The sequence below is a fragment of the Sander vitreus genome, chromosome 20, assembly GCF_031162955.1.
Source record: "Sander vitreus isolate 19-12246 chromosome 20, sanVit1, whole genome shotgun sequence".
Classification (NCBI taxonomy): domain Eukaryota; kingdom Metazoa; phylum Chordata; class Actinopteri; order Perciformes; family Percidae; genus Sander; species Sander vitreus.
The window spans coordinates 3,671,224-3,686,998 of NC_135874.1; the positions used below are offsets into that span (position 1 = coordinate 3,671,224).

The 15,775-nt window shown below is 38.8% G+C and overlaps 1 protein-coding gene across 5 annotated transcripts in view; it reads left to right on the top strand.

Annotated features, from left to right (window-relative positions):
* The window catches only part of letm1 (leucine zipper-EF-hand containing transmembrane protein 1), a 29,532-nt gene extending 14,301 nt beyond the window's left edge, over positions 1 to 15,231 (top strand). For 2 of the 5 annotated variants that reach the window (XM_078278312.1, XM_078278313.1), the window contains exons 4-15: positions 1 to 10; positions 438 to 575; positions 998 to 1,201; positions 1,436 to 1,555; positions 2,406 to 2,537; positions 3,677 to 3,835; positions 5,694 to 5,792; positions 6,361 to 6,393; positions 7,820 to 7,954; positions 9,652 to 9,845; positions 11,363 to 11,519; positions 12,517 to 15,231. The exon at positions 1 to 10 is cut by the window's left edge and continues 134 nt beyond it. In XM_078278312.1, coding sequence (XP_078134438.1) covers positions 1 to 10; positions 438 to 575; positions 998 to 1,201; positions 1,436 to 1,555; positions 2,406 to 2,537; positions 3,677 to 3,835; positions 5,694 to 5,792; positions 6,361 to 6,393; positions 7,820 to 7,954; positions 9,652 to 9,845; positions 11,363 to 11,519; positions 12,517 to 12,669 — 1,534 coding nt within the window. In that variant the 3' untranslated portion in view covers positions 12,670 to 15,231. The remainder of the gene's footprint in view (positions 11 to 437; positions 576 to 997; positions 1,202 to 1,435; positions 1,556 to 2,405; positions 2,538 to 3,676; positions 3,836 to 5,693; positions 5,793 to 6,360; positions 6,394 to 7,819; positions 7,955 to 9,651; positions 9,846 to 11,362; positions 11,520 to 12,516) is intronic. The other 3 variants (XM_078278314.1, XM_078278315.1, XM_078278316.1) reach the window with 3 other exon arrangements.
* Positions 15,232 to 15,775: the final 544 nt, after the last annotated feature.

The window sequence follows — 15,775 nt, forward strand, 5'->3', positions numbered from 1 at the left end:
GTCAAAGAAGGTAACCAAAGCGTTGAACTGAAGCGGCGTGATACGAGATGCATCAAATCAACGTTGCAGATCATTTTGACGCAAGTTGTAGGTGCAATAGAGAGGCAAAGTCCCTCCCCTTCCGGTGGACATCATGGGACCTTAATTCGGGAAAAAATACGAACGGTAGTGAACGGGGAGAGGCCAATTATTTTTTGATCCCGTTTGAATTGAGCCATGGATTACAAATATGATGTTCGTCAATTTTAAAAGATCATTTTTCCACCGAAGAGCGTCTCAGTTAGCCGTAGGTTTGTCGTATCACCACTTAGTTTAGTGTCACCTCGCTTGATGCTCAACTTGCTCGCTAGCTAGCTCAACACAGTGTCATTTAATAATAGTTGTCATGAAGAATGGGGAATTATTTGAACACATTGAGTTTGTTGTTGTTTTTTTAGGAGGAGAGGTTGAAAACGGAGCTGAGAGTCAAACTGGAGATGGCCAAGTTCTTGCAGGACACCATCGAGGAGATCGCTCTGCGGAACAAGGCGGCCCAGGGGAATGTGACCGAGGAGTTCTCCACCTTCTTCCAGAAGGTTGGTGTCACCGAGGCAGGCGTTCATGGAATGAGTCAAAACAGGCTCGGTACTGCCCTCTGGTGGTGGGAACAATCAAATGTTTCCACCACTTTGCACACTTGAAAAATGAGGTCATACAGTAGGTCATGTAAACTATGACAGTCAGCATTGATTCTAATAACTACATTTTTAAATAAAGCTGCATTAAGGCGTCCTGTTAACTTCTGCTTTTTAAGATAAGATAAAACTTGATTCATCCCTAGGGAAATTATTGTGCTGCAGTATGAAGTTGGAAAGAGTGCAAATAGAACAAAATATAAATAGTATACTGGGGGAAACACTGTGTAGGTTTTTAAAACTGCAAAATCTAGTTTGCTTTAGCTTTCAGATTCCCCTCGTTAACAACTATTTCCAAATCACCAACTTTAACATGTTTGTAGATACGGAACTCTGGGGAACGTCCCAGTAATGAGCAGATCATCAAATTCTCCAAACTGTTTGAGGACGAGCTGACTCTGGACAACCTGACCCGGCCTCAGCTAGTGGCTCTCTGCCGCCTCCTGGAGCTCCAGTCAATGGGGACCAACAACTTCCTCCGCTTCCAGCTCATCATGAAGCTCAGGAACATCCGGGCAGATGACAAGGTATCAACTGCTGTGCTAAAGTTCAAGTAGGAAATGACCACATTTCCCCTTATCATTGTCAGAATTGAACAGACTTTCATTCAGAGTCAAATCTGAAATTGGTCCGTGGGTAATAGGTACAGCACTCTCTCAGTTAAACAATTTCATTTTCTCTTGCATTTCATTACATTTTTGACACAAATGAAATGTAAGTCGGTTGGTCGTTGTAGCTCTGTGTGCACTCTGTTGATCCAGCTGATAGCCGAGGAAGGGGTGGAGAGTCTGAACGTGAACGAGGTGCAGGCAGCGTGTCGCGTCAGGGGGATGAGATCTCTAGGAGTCACAGAGGAACGACTGAGAGAACAACTCGCCCAGGTAACCACAGCAAACACGAGTCAACTCTATTGCACACGTGTGTTCAGTTTCCCTCCGTTACAGAACTTAAATGTTACTACCTTAAGATGTCTTGTCCCATTTATGTGCATTTTATTTTGTGCGTTACATTTTAGTCTTCACTGTAAAAGGACAGACTAGACGTGATTGATCCTTTTAGAGTTTAACACATTTTTATGAAAGAGGATACATACATTTTTGCATTGGAGCTAGGGCTGGGCAATATATCGATATTATATCTATATAAGTATGTAAGTGTTTCAAAGGCTGCAGCCTGCATAACTGTAAAGTGATGTCATTTTCAGACTGTTCTAGATGTTCTGTTATTTGCCTTCACCCACTTAGTCACTATATCCACATTACTGATGATTATTTATCACAGATCTTATTGTGTAAATATTGTATGAAAGCGCCAATAGTCAACCCTACAATATCGCCGCAATATCGCTATTGTGATATTTGATTTTCTCCATATCGCCCAGCTCTAATTGGAGTTAATCTTCTGTGCCAGTTGTTATTATCCTAAAAAAACATGTTGTCACTTTAAAGACTTGCAAAGGATATGCATTATTAAACAAAGGAAAAAAGTAAAGTGCACATGCAAAATCAAGTCTAATCCCTTAGTGGCTAATCATATTAATAAATCATATAAATAAATGAAATATGTTTCTATTCATCATGTTTCATCATCGTTCTAGTCATTCACAGAGGTTGCGTGGACTCAAATGATATTGTTATGGAACTTTAGGGAGATTTGTAATTGTCTTACTGTTCTCCATGTCGGATCACATATCTGCCCTAACCTCTGTCATGTAATGTTGGGCTCTCGTAGTGGCTGGAGCTGCATCTGAACCAGCAGATCCCCACGTCCCTGCTGCTGCTGTCCCGGGCCATGTTCCTCCCCGACACGCTTTCCCCCGCCGACCAGCTGAAGACCACACTGCAGACGCTGCCTGAGATGGTGGTATGTGTGAAATGATAATACGTAGAAGATTTATATATATTGTTGATGTTTATTTATATAGGGAGAAGTATGTAGCATAGACCTGTGCCACACCCCACAGCATTTAAAGCCTAAACTCATTTGCAGTGCGTGTCCCTTACAAGGGCCTTTTTATCTATACAATATTTTGGAATTGATGTTTTACAAAATGTTTGTTAATTTTTTACGTTTAGTTTATTACGATCACATAGCTACATAGCATCACAAACATAACATAAATGGTTAAAAAAAAAAAGTGTCACCTTAATTCATACAGTGTCATCATAACTCGTTTCTAATCATTACTGACCGAAAAGGTGTAGGTTAAAGTATTTGCATATTGCACCTACCCTTTTTACATTCTATTTTATTTATATTTTGTCCCTAGGTTCCCTCAGAATTTTATCAATCTTATTTAATGTATTATTATAATGTATTTCTAAATGTTATATACAGTACATATTGCATATTTCATGCAGAAGATACAAAAGAGACAAAATAAATAAAATAGACAAAACAAAATACATTTCCATTCATATACACATGCCTTACTTTTATATTTGTTTAGCATCTTCCTTTTTAGTATTTTGTTTTAAATCTTTGTAGCGTGTTACACATTTTTTATTTCCTCATCTAAATGTAGAAAAGAAAAACGTATCAGTATCACGGTTCACAGTTATGACGTGAAAAGTTTATTTTGTTTTTCACGTTATAACAAGATCTTTTCAACGTATCAACAATGTACTATTTATCACGTTATAACATAGAGGGCCCTATTTTGCACCCGGCGCGGCGCAGAGCCCGACGCAAGGTCTTTGCTATTTTAAGACCGTCCAGCGCCCGCGTCGTTTAAATAGAAAATGCATGTGATACTGATCACTTTTCTTTTTCTCGGTGGTAGCGCTACGCTTTCGTATTTAAAAGATCTCCTCTTTGCCGATATTTTTAAATTTCAATTTAAAGATGCAAAAGAGATCAAAGTTACTGTAAACGGTATTGAAGAAGCAGATAAGCTGCTTATCTCCCGTGCTCAGCTGCGGGCATGTAAGGTTTAGTTTGTGGTTATTCTTCTAAAAGCAGATCTTTTGGTACTCTACTCTGTCCCACTGTCTCCTCTCTAGACAATGGAGGCCCAGTTGATGGTGGCAGAGATGGAGCTCTCCAAGGTGGACAACAAGGCCAAGCTGGAGACCACGCTGCAGGAAGAGGCGGCTATACGCCAGGACAACAAGGATCGGGAGAATGAGAGACTGGCCGATGCTGCAGAGAAGGCTGCCAGGGTAACTATACAGTGATGTGTTTTTTTGTTTTTTATTGTTTGAGACAATATTTGAGATCTTTGACAAAAATGTGTCTTGACTGATTGAGGTCTCAACATAATCATGAACCCGATTTTGTGAATCGTTTAATACACGTGTCAAACTCAAGCACCAAAGGGCCGCTGGTCGGATTCAAACCCGGGCCGCTGCCAAGGACTCAGCCTACCTCAACACTCTACTGGGTGAGCTAGAGGTCGCCCCGAACCTGACAGTTTTTGATACTTGTGGGCAACAGACACATTTTGGTTAGTGCTCAGTAAAAGTTTATTGGTGCGATGCCCAGCCCTCTACACCTGTTTCCATGACAGTTCATAAGGTGTTTATTTGGGAAAACTAGGGATCGACCAATCATCGGCCTGGCCAATTATCAGGGCCGATATTCGGCAATTTGCAGATTATCTGTATATGTGTTTTATTTGACCGATAACCAATAAAGTTAATTAATTAAAAAGTGTGCTACAGCTGCAAACTGCAAACAAACTGTTAGCACATTTAAAAGCTATTTTTGTTTTTATTTATTATTTTTTTTGACTGTGTATTAAGTTTTTAAAATTTCAGTTTCATTAAATAAGTGCTTAAAGCATTTAAATCCGGTGCAAAATATACCTAGGGGTTAATAACGCTAGAGCTGTAATTGGGCCTTAAAAGTTAGACCTGACAAGGCCCGAGCCCGACAGAATTCGTACATTTTGATTGACAGCTTTTTAAAAGCCCGAACCCGTTTACAGCCCGACATTATTCAAATGTGCGCACGCACACAGCTCTTTGCTTTCTGTCGTACTTTAACAGAATGTCGCAACTTTTGCATTTCACATAACCCACTGCCTCATTATTCTCACTATGCACATGGTTAAAAGTGTTCCACACCTCAGACTTTGCTTGATTTGCCAGTGCAACCAAAACGTAATCGCCAGAGGCCAGCCTCCGTTTCACCTCCTCGGCATCCATTTTCACGCTAATCGAAACGCATCACCTGACCACTCATTTACCGCGCAACCCGGAGCGCAAGCCGAGCCCGTGTAAAATGATAGAAATTAAGACGGGTTCGGGCAAAGATCTTCAGCTCTAAATAACACGTGTACCGAGTCGACCGTTCTCTGGGATTTGTTTTCATGCTAATCGAATGTGACCAGTTTTAGCGCAAACGGCTAATTAGCTTATAACGCTAGCCTTCAGGGCAGAGGGTAAAGTATAAAGAAATCTCTATTTCTATACCACTAACAAGGCTCAAAATAGCACCACATTTCCACGGTAGCATAATGAGGGTCCCTACATGTAAACGGAGGCATTGAGAACTTTGTAAGTGTACAGACAGTTTATTAAAAAGATAGTTTATAAAGACAGTACCGTTCTCGTATACAGTATAGAGAGTATACATAGAAATAGCAATTTCTTTTTACTTTACACATGTCCCGACGACTAGCGTTATAAGCTAATTAGCGGTTTGAGCTAAAACTGGTCACATTCGATTAGCATGAAAACAAATCGGTACACGTATTATTAACCCCTAGGTTCATTTTGAGCCGGATTTGTCCTTTTAAGCAAACTTTTGTGTTGGAGTTTGTAACATTCCAAATTGTTAGTTTTGACTAAAATATTTTCATTTTTACTGTACAGTCCAAATATTGGTTTTATTAACTACTAATAATCTGCATTGGTATTGGCCTTGAAAAACCAGTATCGGTCGACCCCTAGTGAAAAACGTTCTAAATGTAAATGCATGTTGATCCATGTCTATGTTATCCTACAGATACTAAGGTGGTCTTCTTCCACTTTCATTACTTAACTGAATCAGTTGCCTCATCACTGTCCTCTACAGGAGGGTGAGTTGGAGTTTGAAGCCGAGCCGGTAAAAGCTGATGTGGCTGCACATTCAGAGACACTGAGGGATCCAGCACCTGTCATAGAAGGAATCAAGGTGATGTCTCCAAACATGCAGTCTGTGAGATCAGTCAATTTCTGTTTAATGCTGTTTTGTTTGCATTTAGTTGCAATTCGGACATGGACGTTTCTGATTTCTGGTAAACTTCTAAAGAACTCATACTTTTCTACATACATTTTTATGTACCAGTATTTAAAAAAAAAAGAGACTAAAACAACAAACTGTCCTCTCTAAAGCTGTACGTATCAGAGATGTACTATATTGAATACTTCTTTTTGCATTTCAATAAATGTATGTACCATGTTACATACATCTATGAATTTGTTTTGTATTTTTACTTGTAGATAATATTTCCTTAAGTTAAGAAGTCATTAGGCTTTCAACTAACATACCAAAGAATGTTTATAACAGAAATTTAAACTCATGTCACAGAGGATGTTATTGTAACTCTTTCCCTAATGGTAACGCTAACCCTTGACCAGCACACAACATTAATGTTTGATATATTTAGTGCGGACACATTTTCTTACGCAGGCTGTATTTTTTGATGTTTTTGTCACTCACTTGTTGCTACGTTGTCATCTGCGTCTTCTGTACCTCACAGTTTGAACAGTGGCAGACATTCCTGCGCTACCAGGTTAGGTTCAATGATGTCTCCTCCCAAATGACCCTCACATCTATCCCAGTTTACCCCTGCACACACTATCTGCCCTGTCTTTCTCTGAGCGGACCCGCCCAAATGAGGGTTAAACAGTACTTGCATAGAATTCTGGCATTTTTTTTTTAAAAACCTTTTTCCGACTGCCATTCGATCTCAGGTTCAGTTGGAGTGAGAACATAATCATAATTACAGGGAATAACCCTAAAATGCAAGGCCTTTATGGGTGTGATGAGATGAATGTTGACATCAGTCAAGTAGGGGCCAAACCACAAATGCTCGTATTCAGCTTTGTGTGTTCTTAAGTGGGATGAAAAGCAGACAAGGTAAATCATAGCAAAGAGAGCAGACAAATCAGACACAATATATATATATATATATATTTTTTTTTTATATATACACAAATCTGACCATTTAAGCCAAAGATATAGGCATTATTATTTTCTAGAATGAAACAAATTGTAGTGTGGACAAACCATGGTAGTCATGGTCAACATTTGCCAACATTTCCTCGCTTGTTACAGAAATCCCCACTCATCTAAATTGGTTAAAGAAATGCTAAAGTATAACTTGCAAATTCTGTTTGGCCCAAATCTATATGGACTTCTCTTTTCCTCGTCAATCCTTCTGGAAAGTGTCACTGACCAAGTTGAAGCTTTCCCTCTCTTAACTAGCAGCCTTCGTAGCTCCACAGAGTTCTCTTCATTAAGTTGTGGTAATGTGTTTTGGGGTTATGGGCTAGGGCATTATTTGTGTCCACACCCACTTGTGAACATTTTTGACTTTATAAAATGATTCTCTCAAGTCTTGGCGATCGGTCCCCATATCAAACAATGAAGAAAGTAAGACCTATTTCTCTTATGCATAGTTTAGTTCTATTTTTTTCTGGCAGATTTTATAATTATGACCAACTTAATTCTTTCCTGGATTTTACATCACCATATTCCCTATATGTATGTAGAAATGCAGGAAATGGGATTCAAAAAGAAAAGAATTTTCTGGCGGAGGACCCCCAGACCCACTCTCTCTTCTCCCCCCCCACTTCTAAAACCAAAGTTACACCCTTGGTTATGTGGAGTATCCCAGTGTCCTCTAGAGCTTCCCTCTTTTACCCACTTTGTGTGTTTGGGTTTATATTAAATGCATATGTGGTACTGGTTGAGTGAATGCACTTTTTGAACCTACTTTGTATTTACTTTGAGGGAAAATATGACCTTAAGCCGACATGTTTATCATTCTGTTTCTAAAATAAATTTGTCTTTAAGTCAGATTTAATTTGGCCTGCTTCTAAGGACATATTGTATGTTTTTAAAGGACATTGTAATAGAAGTTTTTAATCCAAGTAGTGGATTTTTGTTTTTACCATTTAGGAGCAAACTTCTTCAATGGTATGTTTGTGTTCCAGGGTGAGGAGATCACCAAAGAAGAGATTGACCTGTTGAGTGACGCGTGCTCCAAGCTGAAGGGCCAGAAGAGGCTGTTGACTCTGGAGAAAGAAGAGCTGGAAGAACTGAAGGACGATGTCCAGGAATACAACGAGGTGCCTGTCTAGTAGTTACTGCAGAGAGACAAGATTTATAGTGCTCATATAATGCTGTTTGGCTTTTTCCCTTTCCTTTATTGTGTTATATATCTTTTTGTGCATGTTAAAGGTTCACAAAGTGAAAAAGCCCAAAGTCCCCCCCAAAGGGACTTACCATCTCCAACAGAAAAAAATGTTCACAAACTGCTCCAAACAGCTCTATTGTAGTCCAGCCTTTACTTCAGAGACAAACGTGGTCACTTTCTAACACATGTAATAATGCTAGCCTAGCTGCTAGCCTGCCACGCCCTCATACTCTGCTTCTGATTAGCTAGCAGTGCTTACCTAGCTACTGCGCATGTGGCTCGATGGTGTTTTTTTTTTGCCTCCAACGGCGTCTTCCAGGCAGCTAACCTTAACCCTAAACATAACCATTGCAGTGCTGCCTGGGAGGAGACGTTGGGGGCAAAAAACACCCAAGACCGCGCATGTGCGACTCCCAACAGAAGTGAGATGCCTCACTCTGTAGCTAAAACGGAGAGCTCAACACACAGGGTGAAAAGAGGAGCTGCAGCAATGTGCAGTATCGTGACCATAAAACATATGACGATGCGGAAAAAAAACATTTGGGAAACGGCAAAAAAGGCAAAGGAACAAGACTGTGTGCAGAAACGATCATAGACTTCAGTGGGTTTGCGGGTACAGTAAACAGTTAACAGCAAGTTGGACCAATCGGAGACATTGCTGTAACGCTTAGGCAGGGTCCAAAAATGTAGTTTTTCGTCCAGCAGCCAAATGGCTAGTGAATGTTCAAATTTGACCAACCACTTAGTAGATTACAAGTGTTTTTTTGGGGTTTGGTGAGTAGGGTTGGGTATCGTTTGGACTTTTACGATTCTGATGCCGAACCGCTACTTTTAAAACGATTCCGATTCCTAAACCGATTCTTGAAAAACTGAAAACTGACATTTTTTACATTTAACAATATATTAACATTTTAAAGTACTTAAATATATTAAATAAACCTAAGTCACCTAACAGTGAATTGGTTAATATGCTTTTACGTCCGTTTTGGTGAGCCCAGAGTGAAAATATGGCATTTTAAAAGTAACGGTAGACTACAGAGAGAGAGAGTGATATTTTTACGTCCGTTTCGAATCGACGGAGGTAAAATATTTCAGTTGACACATTAAGTAGAACCGAAATGAGGAACCAAAATTTGCGTTCTGATTCCTACCGGTTGCGTAGGAACTGGTTCCATAGCGGAACCGGTTCCATAGTGGAACCGGGTTGCGGTACCCAACCCTATTGGTGAGTGAAGCAAATATACCAGCCACTTGCTTATTTTACTAGCGTTTGGCTTGTTGATTGTGCTTATTTTGGACTCTGCGTTTAGGATTGTTGGTAGTGTTAGTATTTCTCCATGAGCTAAAATGTGTTTTTCTTAAAACAAGGTTGATTTCATACGGACTTTTACAGGAGCAGAAACTTTCGTTTCGCAACCTCGTACCTCGTGGTCAGTCTGCCTCAGATGCCGTAGACATTATGGCTGATAATCAAAGTGCTTATGGAGAAAATCAATGGGATTTTGACTTCTGGGAACCACACTGTTGAGCTCTATTGCCCCTCAAATATAAAAAGCGGAGGTTTTAAGAGTGTTCTATCTGTCTGCGTGTTGTTACATTGGGGTTTTTCATGTGATGTGTTTTTTCCAGGATCTGGAAGAGATAAAGAAGGAGCTTTCTAAAACCGGCCAAGAAAAAGCGCTGGAGGAATCCAAGGCGAGCCAGCGTCTGTCTAAGAGAGTCAACCGCATGATCGGTCGCATCGACAAGATCATCGTGGAGCTGGAGAAGGACAAAGTCATCCTGGACGGACAGATGGACAGTGGAACCAGCCCGCCTGTCGGGTAAGAGCTGATGTATTGTGTATGTAATATGTTATTCTTAACCACTACACTGCTATCTGTGGTGGTTCATATAAAGTAAGTAAGTAAAATGTATTTATGGAGCACTTTTCACGGATAAAAATCACAAAGGGCTTTACATAAAAAAACATACAAGATCGAATGTATAAAAACACAATACACAATTAAAATGACAAAGCAATGTGTAAAAAACAAAAGGTCAACAAAATGCCTGTCTAAAAAGGTAGGTCTTTATCTGATATCTTTATAAGAGTCCACAGAAATAGCAAACTGACAAATATGGTTGGAGTAGCTCAGCCACATATGCAGGTGCAAGAAAATAAATATATTCCCCCAAATGTAAAAAAAAAAAAAAAAAAGAAGCTCTTATGGCTTTTTTAGTTTTGTTTACTACGTAACTACTGTAGGTAGTCCCACTTGCTTTAAGATTTCTTTTCAAATGTTGACTTTGTATCTTTTTCTTCATCATCATTCCTTTTATTGTGAAATAGTGGTGGAGATTAAACAATACTCAAAAGGTTTCCCAGAAGAAGAAAAAACATATCCTGTTAGTTATCATGCCAGTTATTAGTTTACCATTGTAAAACTAAATCATAATGTATTAAACATTTTACAGATTATTCTTTATTAAAAAAAGTGATTCCACAAGGTAAGCTGGACTGTGGTAAACCGACATTTGCTTGCTTGCTAAATGCTAACATTGCATCATGGGTTTCAACTGTCAGATGCTGAAATGTAGCTGTAAAGGATCAACCAGCTTCCATTTCTGCTCCCGACACCAGAGTGCTCCCCACTGGTTGCTGTGCACCCACTTTAATAAACACGTAATGCTCCCTAATGTTGAGTGAAATCGGATAGAATCAGACAGTTCAAACTGTCTAGGTTTAGTTTGTACGGGAGAGGATTAGGGCCACATGTGAAAAAAAAGTATTTGAGTTCTGAGTTTAAAGTTAGAATTCTGAGAATAAAGTCAGAACTCCAGCTTTAAAGTCAGGGTGGTGATGGTGCAGTGGATATGATACATGCCTTTGGTGTGGGAGATCTGGGTTCAATTCCCACTGTGATACATCAACCAATGTGTCCCTGAGCAAGACACTTAACCCCTAGTTGCTCCAGAGGCGTGTGACCTCTGATATACACAGCAGTTGTAAGTCTCTTTGGAAAGCGTCAGCTAAATGACATGTAATAAAGAACCCTAATACTTTTTTTCACAGGTGGCCCTAATCCTCTTCCCTTTGTTTATCCTTTACTGAGGATTAATTTTTGCCTTAATTTGTGAGTTGTTTAAAGTTGCCCAGAGCAGCTATAAACTGTATTTACCAGCGTGAAAATTAGTTCAAATCATCAATACATTTTTAGCATTAAATTAACTTTGAGGCAGCTTTGACCAAAAATTTGAACCTAACCAATGAAGCTTGAGAATCGGCTTGGCATGTTGACTTGAGACTTCTCCACCACGTGTCCGTTGCATTTTGGTTTATACCGTTTCCTGTATGCAGTCTGTTCTACACCTTCAGGGAGAACCTGATCAGCATCGACGAGCTGATCGGCGTCATGCGGCAGATCCAGAACATTCCCGAGCACAAGCTGCAGAGCATCGCCGAGGCCCTCGACGACAACAAGGACGGCAAGATCGACATCGACGACGTCATCAAAGTAGGCCGACAGGAAACGAGAACCACTCGCCTGATTGTATTGTATTGTGTTGTAGTTTCTTGAAGTATCTCATTCAGTTGGTTTTAACACATCACCCATTTGTCAGTGTATGTTGAATTCATATACTCTGTTGGAATAGGTGAAGTAATTAAGATAAGGTCTGCACAATTAATTGCAATCTTATCGAAATCGCAACATGGACTAGTGCAGTATCCAAATCCAATATTTTTCATTGAGAATAATAATAATACAAAAATGATCATTCCCTCCAATATCGTGAATCATATCGGCCAAAATAATATATATTTTCTTCATATGGTGCAGCCCTAATTAAGATCAAGATTGAATATTTGGATATCATATCAGCTAATGATAGATCGTAATTTAATTGATTAATTAATTTTACAAAAGTAGTAATACCATTTCGAGTCGAACTTCTGCTTCATGTCAAAGGTACGTACAATTATTACTAAAATCCAAAATCCAAATCCAATTGAATAACCAGGCTACAGATTCTCCTTTGTTTGAGTGTTCTGATATCGATTCATAAAATCCAGAAATCGATCTTTTAATATCTGCCTTTTCACCATGGATGTATAATAGTACTTGAAACTAACTTTTTGGGGGTCAATTCTTAATGTAAACATTCACCTGGTGCATTATAAAAAAATATTTGAGGATTGCTTCTTGCTTGTACAAATTACAGCAGAAGTTCTCTGAGAATCTTTTTCATATCCAAACAAAATTGCTATTGAAACTCCCTAACCTAACTGATGAAGAATCAAATCAGGACCTTGAATCACTGGCGATACCCAATGAAGCAGAGTAGCTGAGTTTTTGACTGTTAAACTGTTCTTAAACTGCCTGTTCTTTTCCAAACTTGACTTTATTTTTTGCTTATTTTACAATGCATTTCTAACAGTATACAGACATGTTTAAGATTTGAAACCAAATGTGAAGGGCTTAAATGAATTCCTTTTGTTTTGCATGATCCCAGGTGGTGGAACTGATCGACAAGGAGGACATCGACATCTCCACCACTCAGGTGGCCGACATCATGGTGATGCTGCAGAAGGAGGAGAAGCTGCTGGAGAAGGAAAAGGCCAAAGATAAAGCGGAAAAGGAACAGGCAGCCACACTCAACAACTAACTCATTTGCCATAAAGACACATAGCACACAAAAAGTGTGAAAACTCTGGCCACCAGATGGTTCTGGAGAGAGATATATAAAATGTCATTTCAACATAAATTTGAGCTCCTAAAAATGAATTGTTATAAAATTAAAAAAGGAAGGCATATTTTGCCTTTTAAAACTCACAAAATCCAAAAAATAAACATTGTAACGTAAATGTTAATCCGTTCTGGACCGATAGTGTATTATGTTGATATTTGGTTTAGTGAAATTTTACTCAATAATTTATTGATAGAGGGAACACAATGACATGAAACCCTGATTGTTCTCCTGACTTAAGAGAAGGCAAATTGATCAAAAGCTATGTTTGGAAAATCTATATTAAGAGAATTATTGTTTAAAGTTTGAGGTGAACTGTCTTGCCTTTCATTTCATTTATGTCATCATCTCAGAGAAATGAGAGATCATTTCTGGAATTTTGCACAGTAAAAAAATCATCGCCATTACCATAATTTCACTCACTTCTTTTCTTCTTTTGATTGTTTATTTATCATACTCCTATATTGTAAAGTAACCTGTTATTTTTTTTTCTTCTGAATTGTACTTGGACAGGGTAGCTTATTGCTATAGGAGGATAGAATGGTGGCTGCAAACCAAATATATAAATACACACAGAAATTATTCAAAAACATAGAATAATGTGTGAGTTTGAAGAGCAGAATTAAAAATAAATATTAAGTCTAAAATCAAAAAGAGACTTAGTTGTACATTAATCATTCCATCTAAAAACAGAAGTAAATGGAGGATTCATGCTGTCCTTGGCTTTTTGGCATCAATATTAAATATAACTACACTGTATAGCATTTCATTTTGTACTAACTACATAATAATGTTTGATCTCGTTGTAGCACAGCTCTCATATCTTATCCTGTTGTGTTCAATAGATCTCTGTAAAATGCCAAAGTTGCACTGTGGCACATTTAATAACAGATTAATTCTGATTATTCCTGAAAGCAACAAACCAGTTAGGACTGGCTGATATTTCTGAGCAACGAGGGTCATAATCAGTATAGTGACAATGAAATATCACTCAGTTTGGAGGTTGTCTACGGAGCCCCTAAAGCAGGGGTGTCAAACATACGGCCCGTGGGCCAGAACCGGCCCGCCAAAGGGTCCAATCAGGCCCACTTAATGACTTTGCAAAGTGTGAAATTTACAGAGAAGTAATTTATTCCAATTCCAAATTTGCCACTTTAATCTCAGAGAATATCCAAGTTCTTTTTCTGTAAATGTACTACTTTAATCTTAGAAATTCTGAGTTTTTTCTCGGACTATTACCCCTCTCTCAGGTCCGTAACATTATTGTTTTTCCTACAATGGCCTTAGAACGCTGTCATAGAAGAAGCAACTTGCGTTTGCCAACATCAAGCTGACAAGAAACTCTGTGGCAGATAAAGTTTCTGATCTTTCTGGAGAGGTTTTCTGGTCTGGCCCACTTGAGATCAAATTAGGGGTATGTGGCCCATGAAGTAAAATGAGTTTGACACCCCTGCCCTAAAAGGACATGGGGGATTTTTTTGTTCACGTGCTTGCGAGAAACTAAATATTCTAAATCTAAATAGTGGTCAGAATGGCTGCCAAGGAGGAGGTATTTATTACCCTGAAAACGCAACAAAATATACCTGATATTGTATACATGCATACATGCTCATGAGAAAGGTTTCTGGTGCGCACCAGACAAAAAAATTCCCCACGGGGCTCCGTAGTTGTCTGCTCAGAGGGTGAAAGTTACTTTTTGGGGAGTTTATTATGTGCACATGATTAGTGTAATAACCTAATCTTGACCTCCATAGTTTAAATACAAAGTGGCCTTCCCTTGACACAGATAATAATGGCTCATATACTGTTGTATATTTATTTTGGAGTATTACAAGGAGATGGCAGAGCTCTGATATTCTTTCCACGGATGATTTACTTGATATTTAGTTTGGAGCTGAAGAAGTCTGAATGAATTTAGCTGTAGCTAAGGTTATTTGAGGCACGTACTGAGTCCTCAGTTAGGTTGTTTGTTTTATTGACATTGTAGCGATGAATGTGTGGGTTATTAACAAGGACGAAGTGATGATTTCAGATATTATCGGAGTCATCTACTGACGTTTCCTTTCATCTCGCTGCCTGTTGGCGTTTATTCTACTGTGTTCACACTGCAAGCAGCATGGCCGTTCAGCTGATGATGATTTTGATTATATTTATTTCATTTTGGCAATTGTTTAAGATATAAAATGTCAAAAAAAACGTGGGAAAAATGCGCCCAAGGTGACATTTTCAAATGATTTGTTTTGTTCTACTAACAACCCATGATCTGTGGGTTTAATTTACAAAGAGATAAACAAAATAGAAAATCAGCACATTCTCACAATTTCGAAGTCGGAACCAGCTAATGTTCATAAGTTTTGCTAAATAAATGATTTATACAAGTAACAGATTCATTAAAAATACATTTTCTGTCATCGAGTCGTCTAATCGTTAATTTCAGCACTAACGTCAACTGACTTTGGGCAGTGAAGGGAGCTATTTGTTTTGACTCTCTCTTCGAAGCTGTTTATTGACATTTGTAATGTTCAAATAATGTGAGAATTTAATTACTACTTCATTAGTTGATATGAAAAAAACAACCGAATACAAATGAATTATTTGACATCTTAATTGACCACTGCAATAGAGACAGAGCTCCGAAAACCACGCCCACTGGAGGGCACAACTCGCGGCTCTCCATTGACTTGTAATGCTGGAAGGAGCTTCCTCGTCAATTTCGCCTGCTAGCAAACAATAAAAAATGCCTAAAAGCTGCTGTGTGGTGATATTTACTACCAATAGGGTAAATAACCCATGACTTAAGTTTTTATAAGCTGCCGACCTGAAAAACTGAGCTTTCATGAAGACAAAAGTGGATACAGACGTGAGGAATTAGCAGAGAGAATTGGGAGACTGTGGGACACTAAGCTAACGTTATGTCCGATGTTACGTTTGCAGCAAGCATTTTGATACCAAGTCAAATATCCAAATGCCAGTTTTAGGCTAACTATAAGTCTAAGTTAAAGGTGTCGTAGGTAGGATTGTGAAG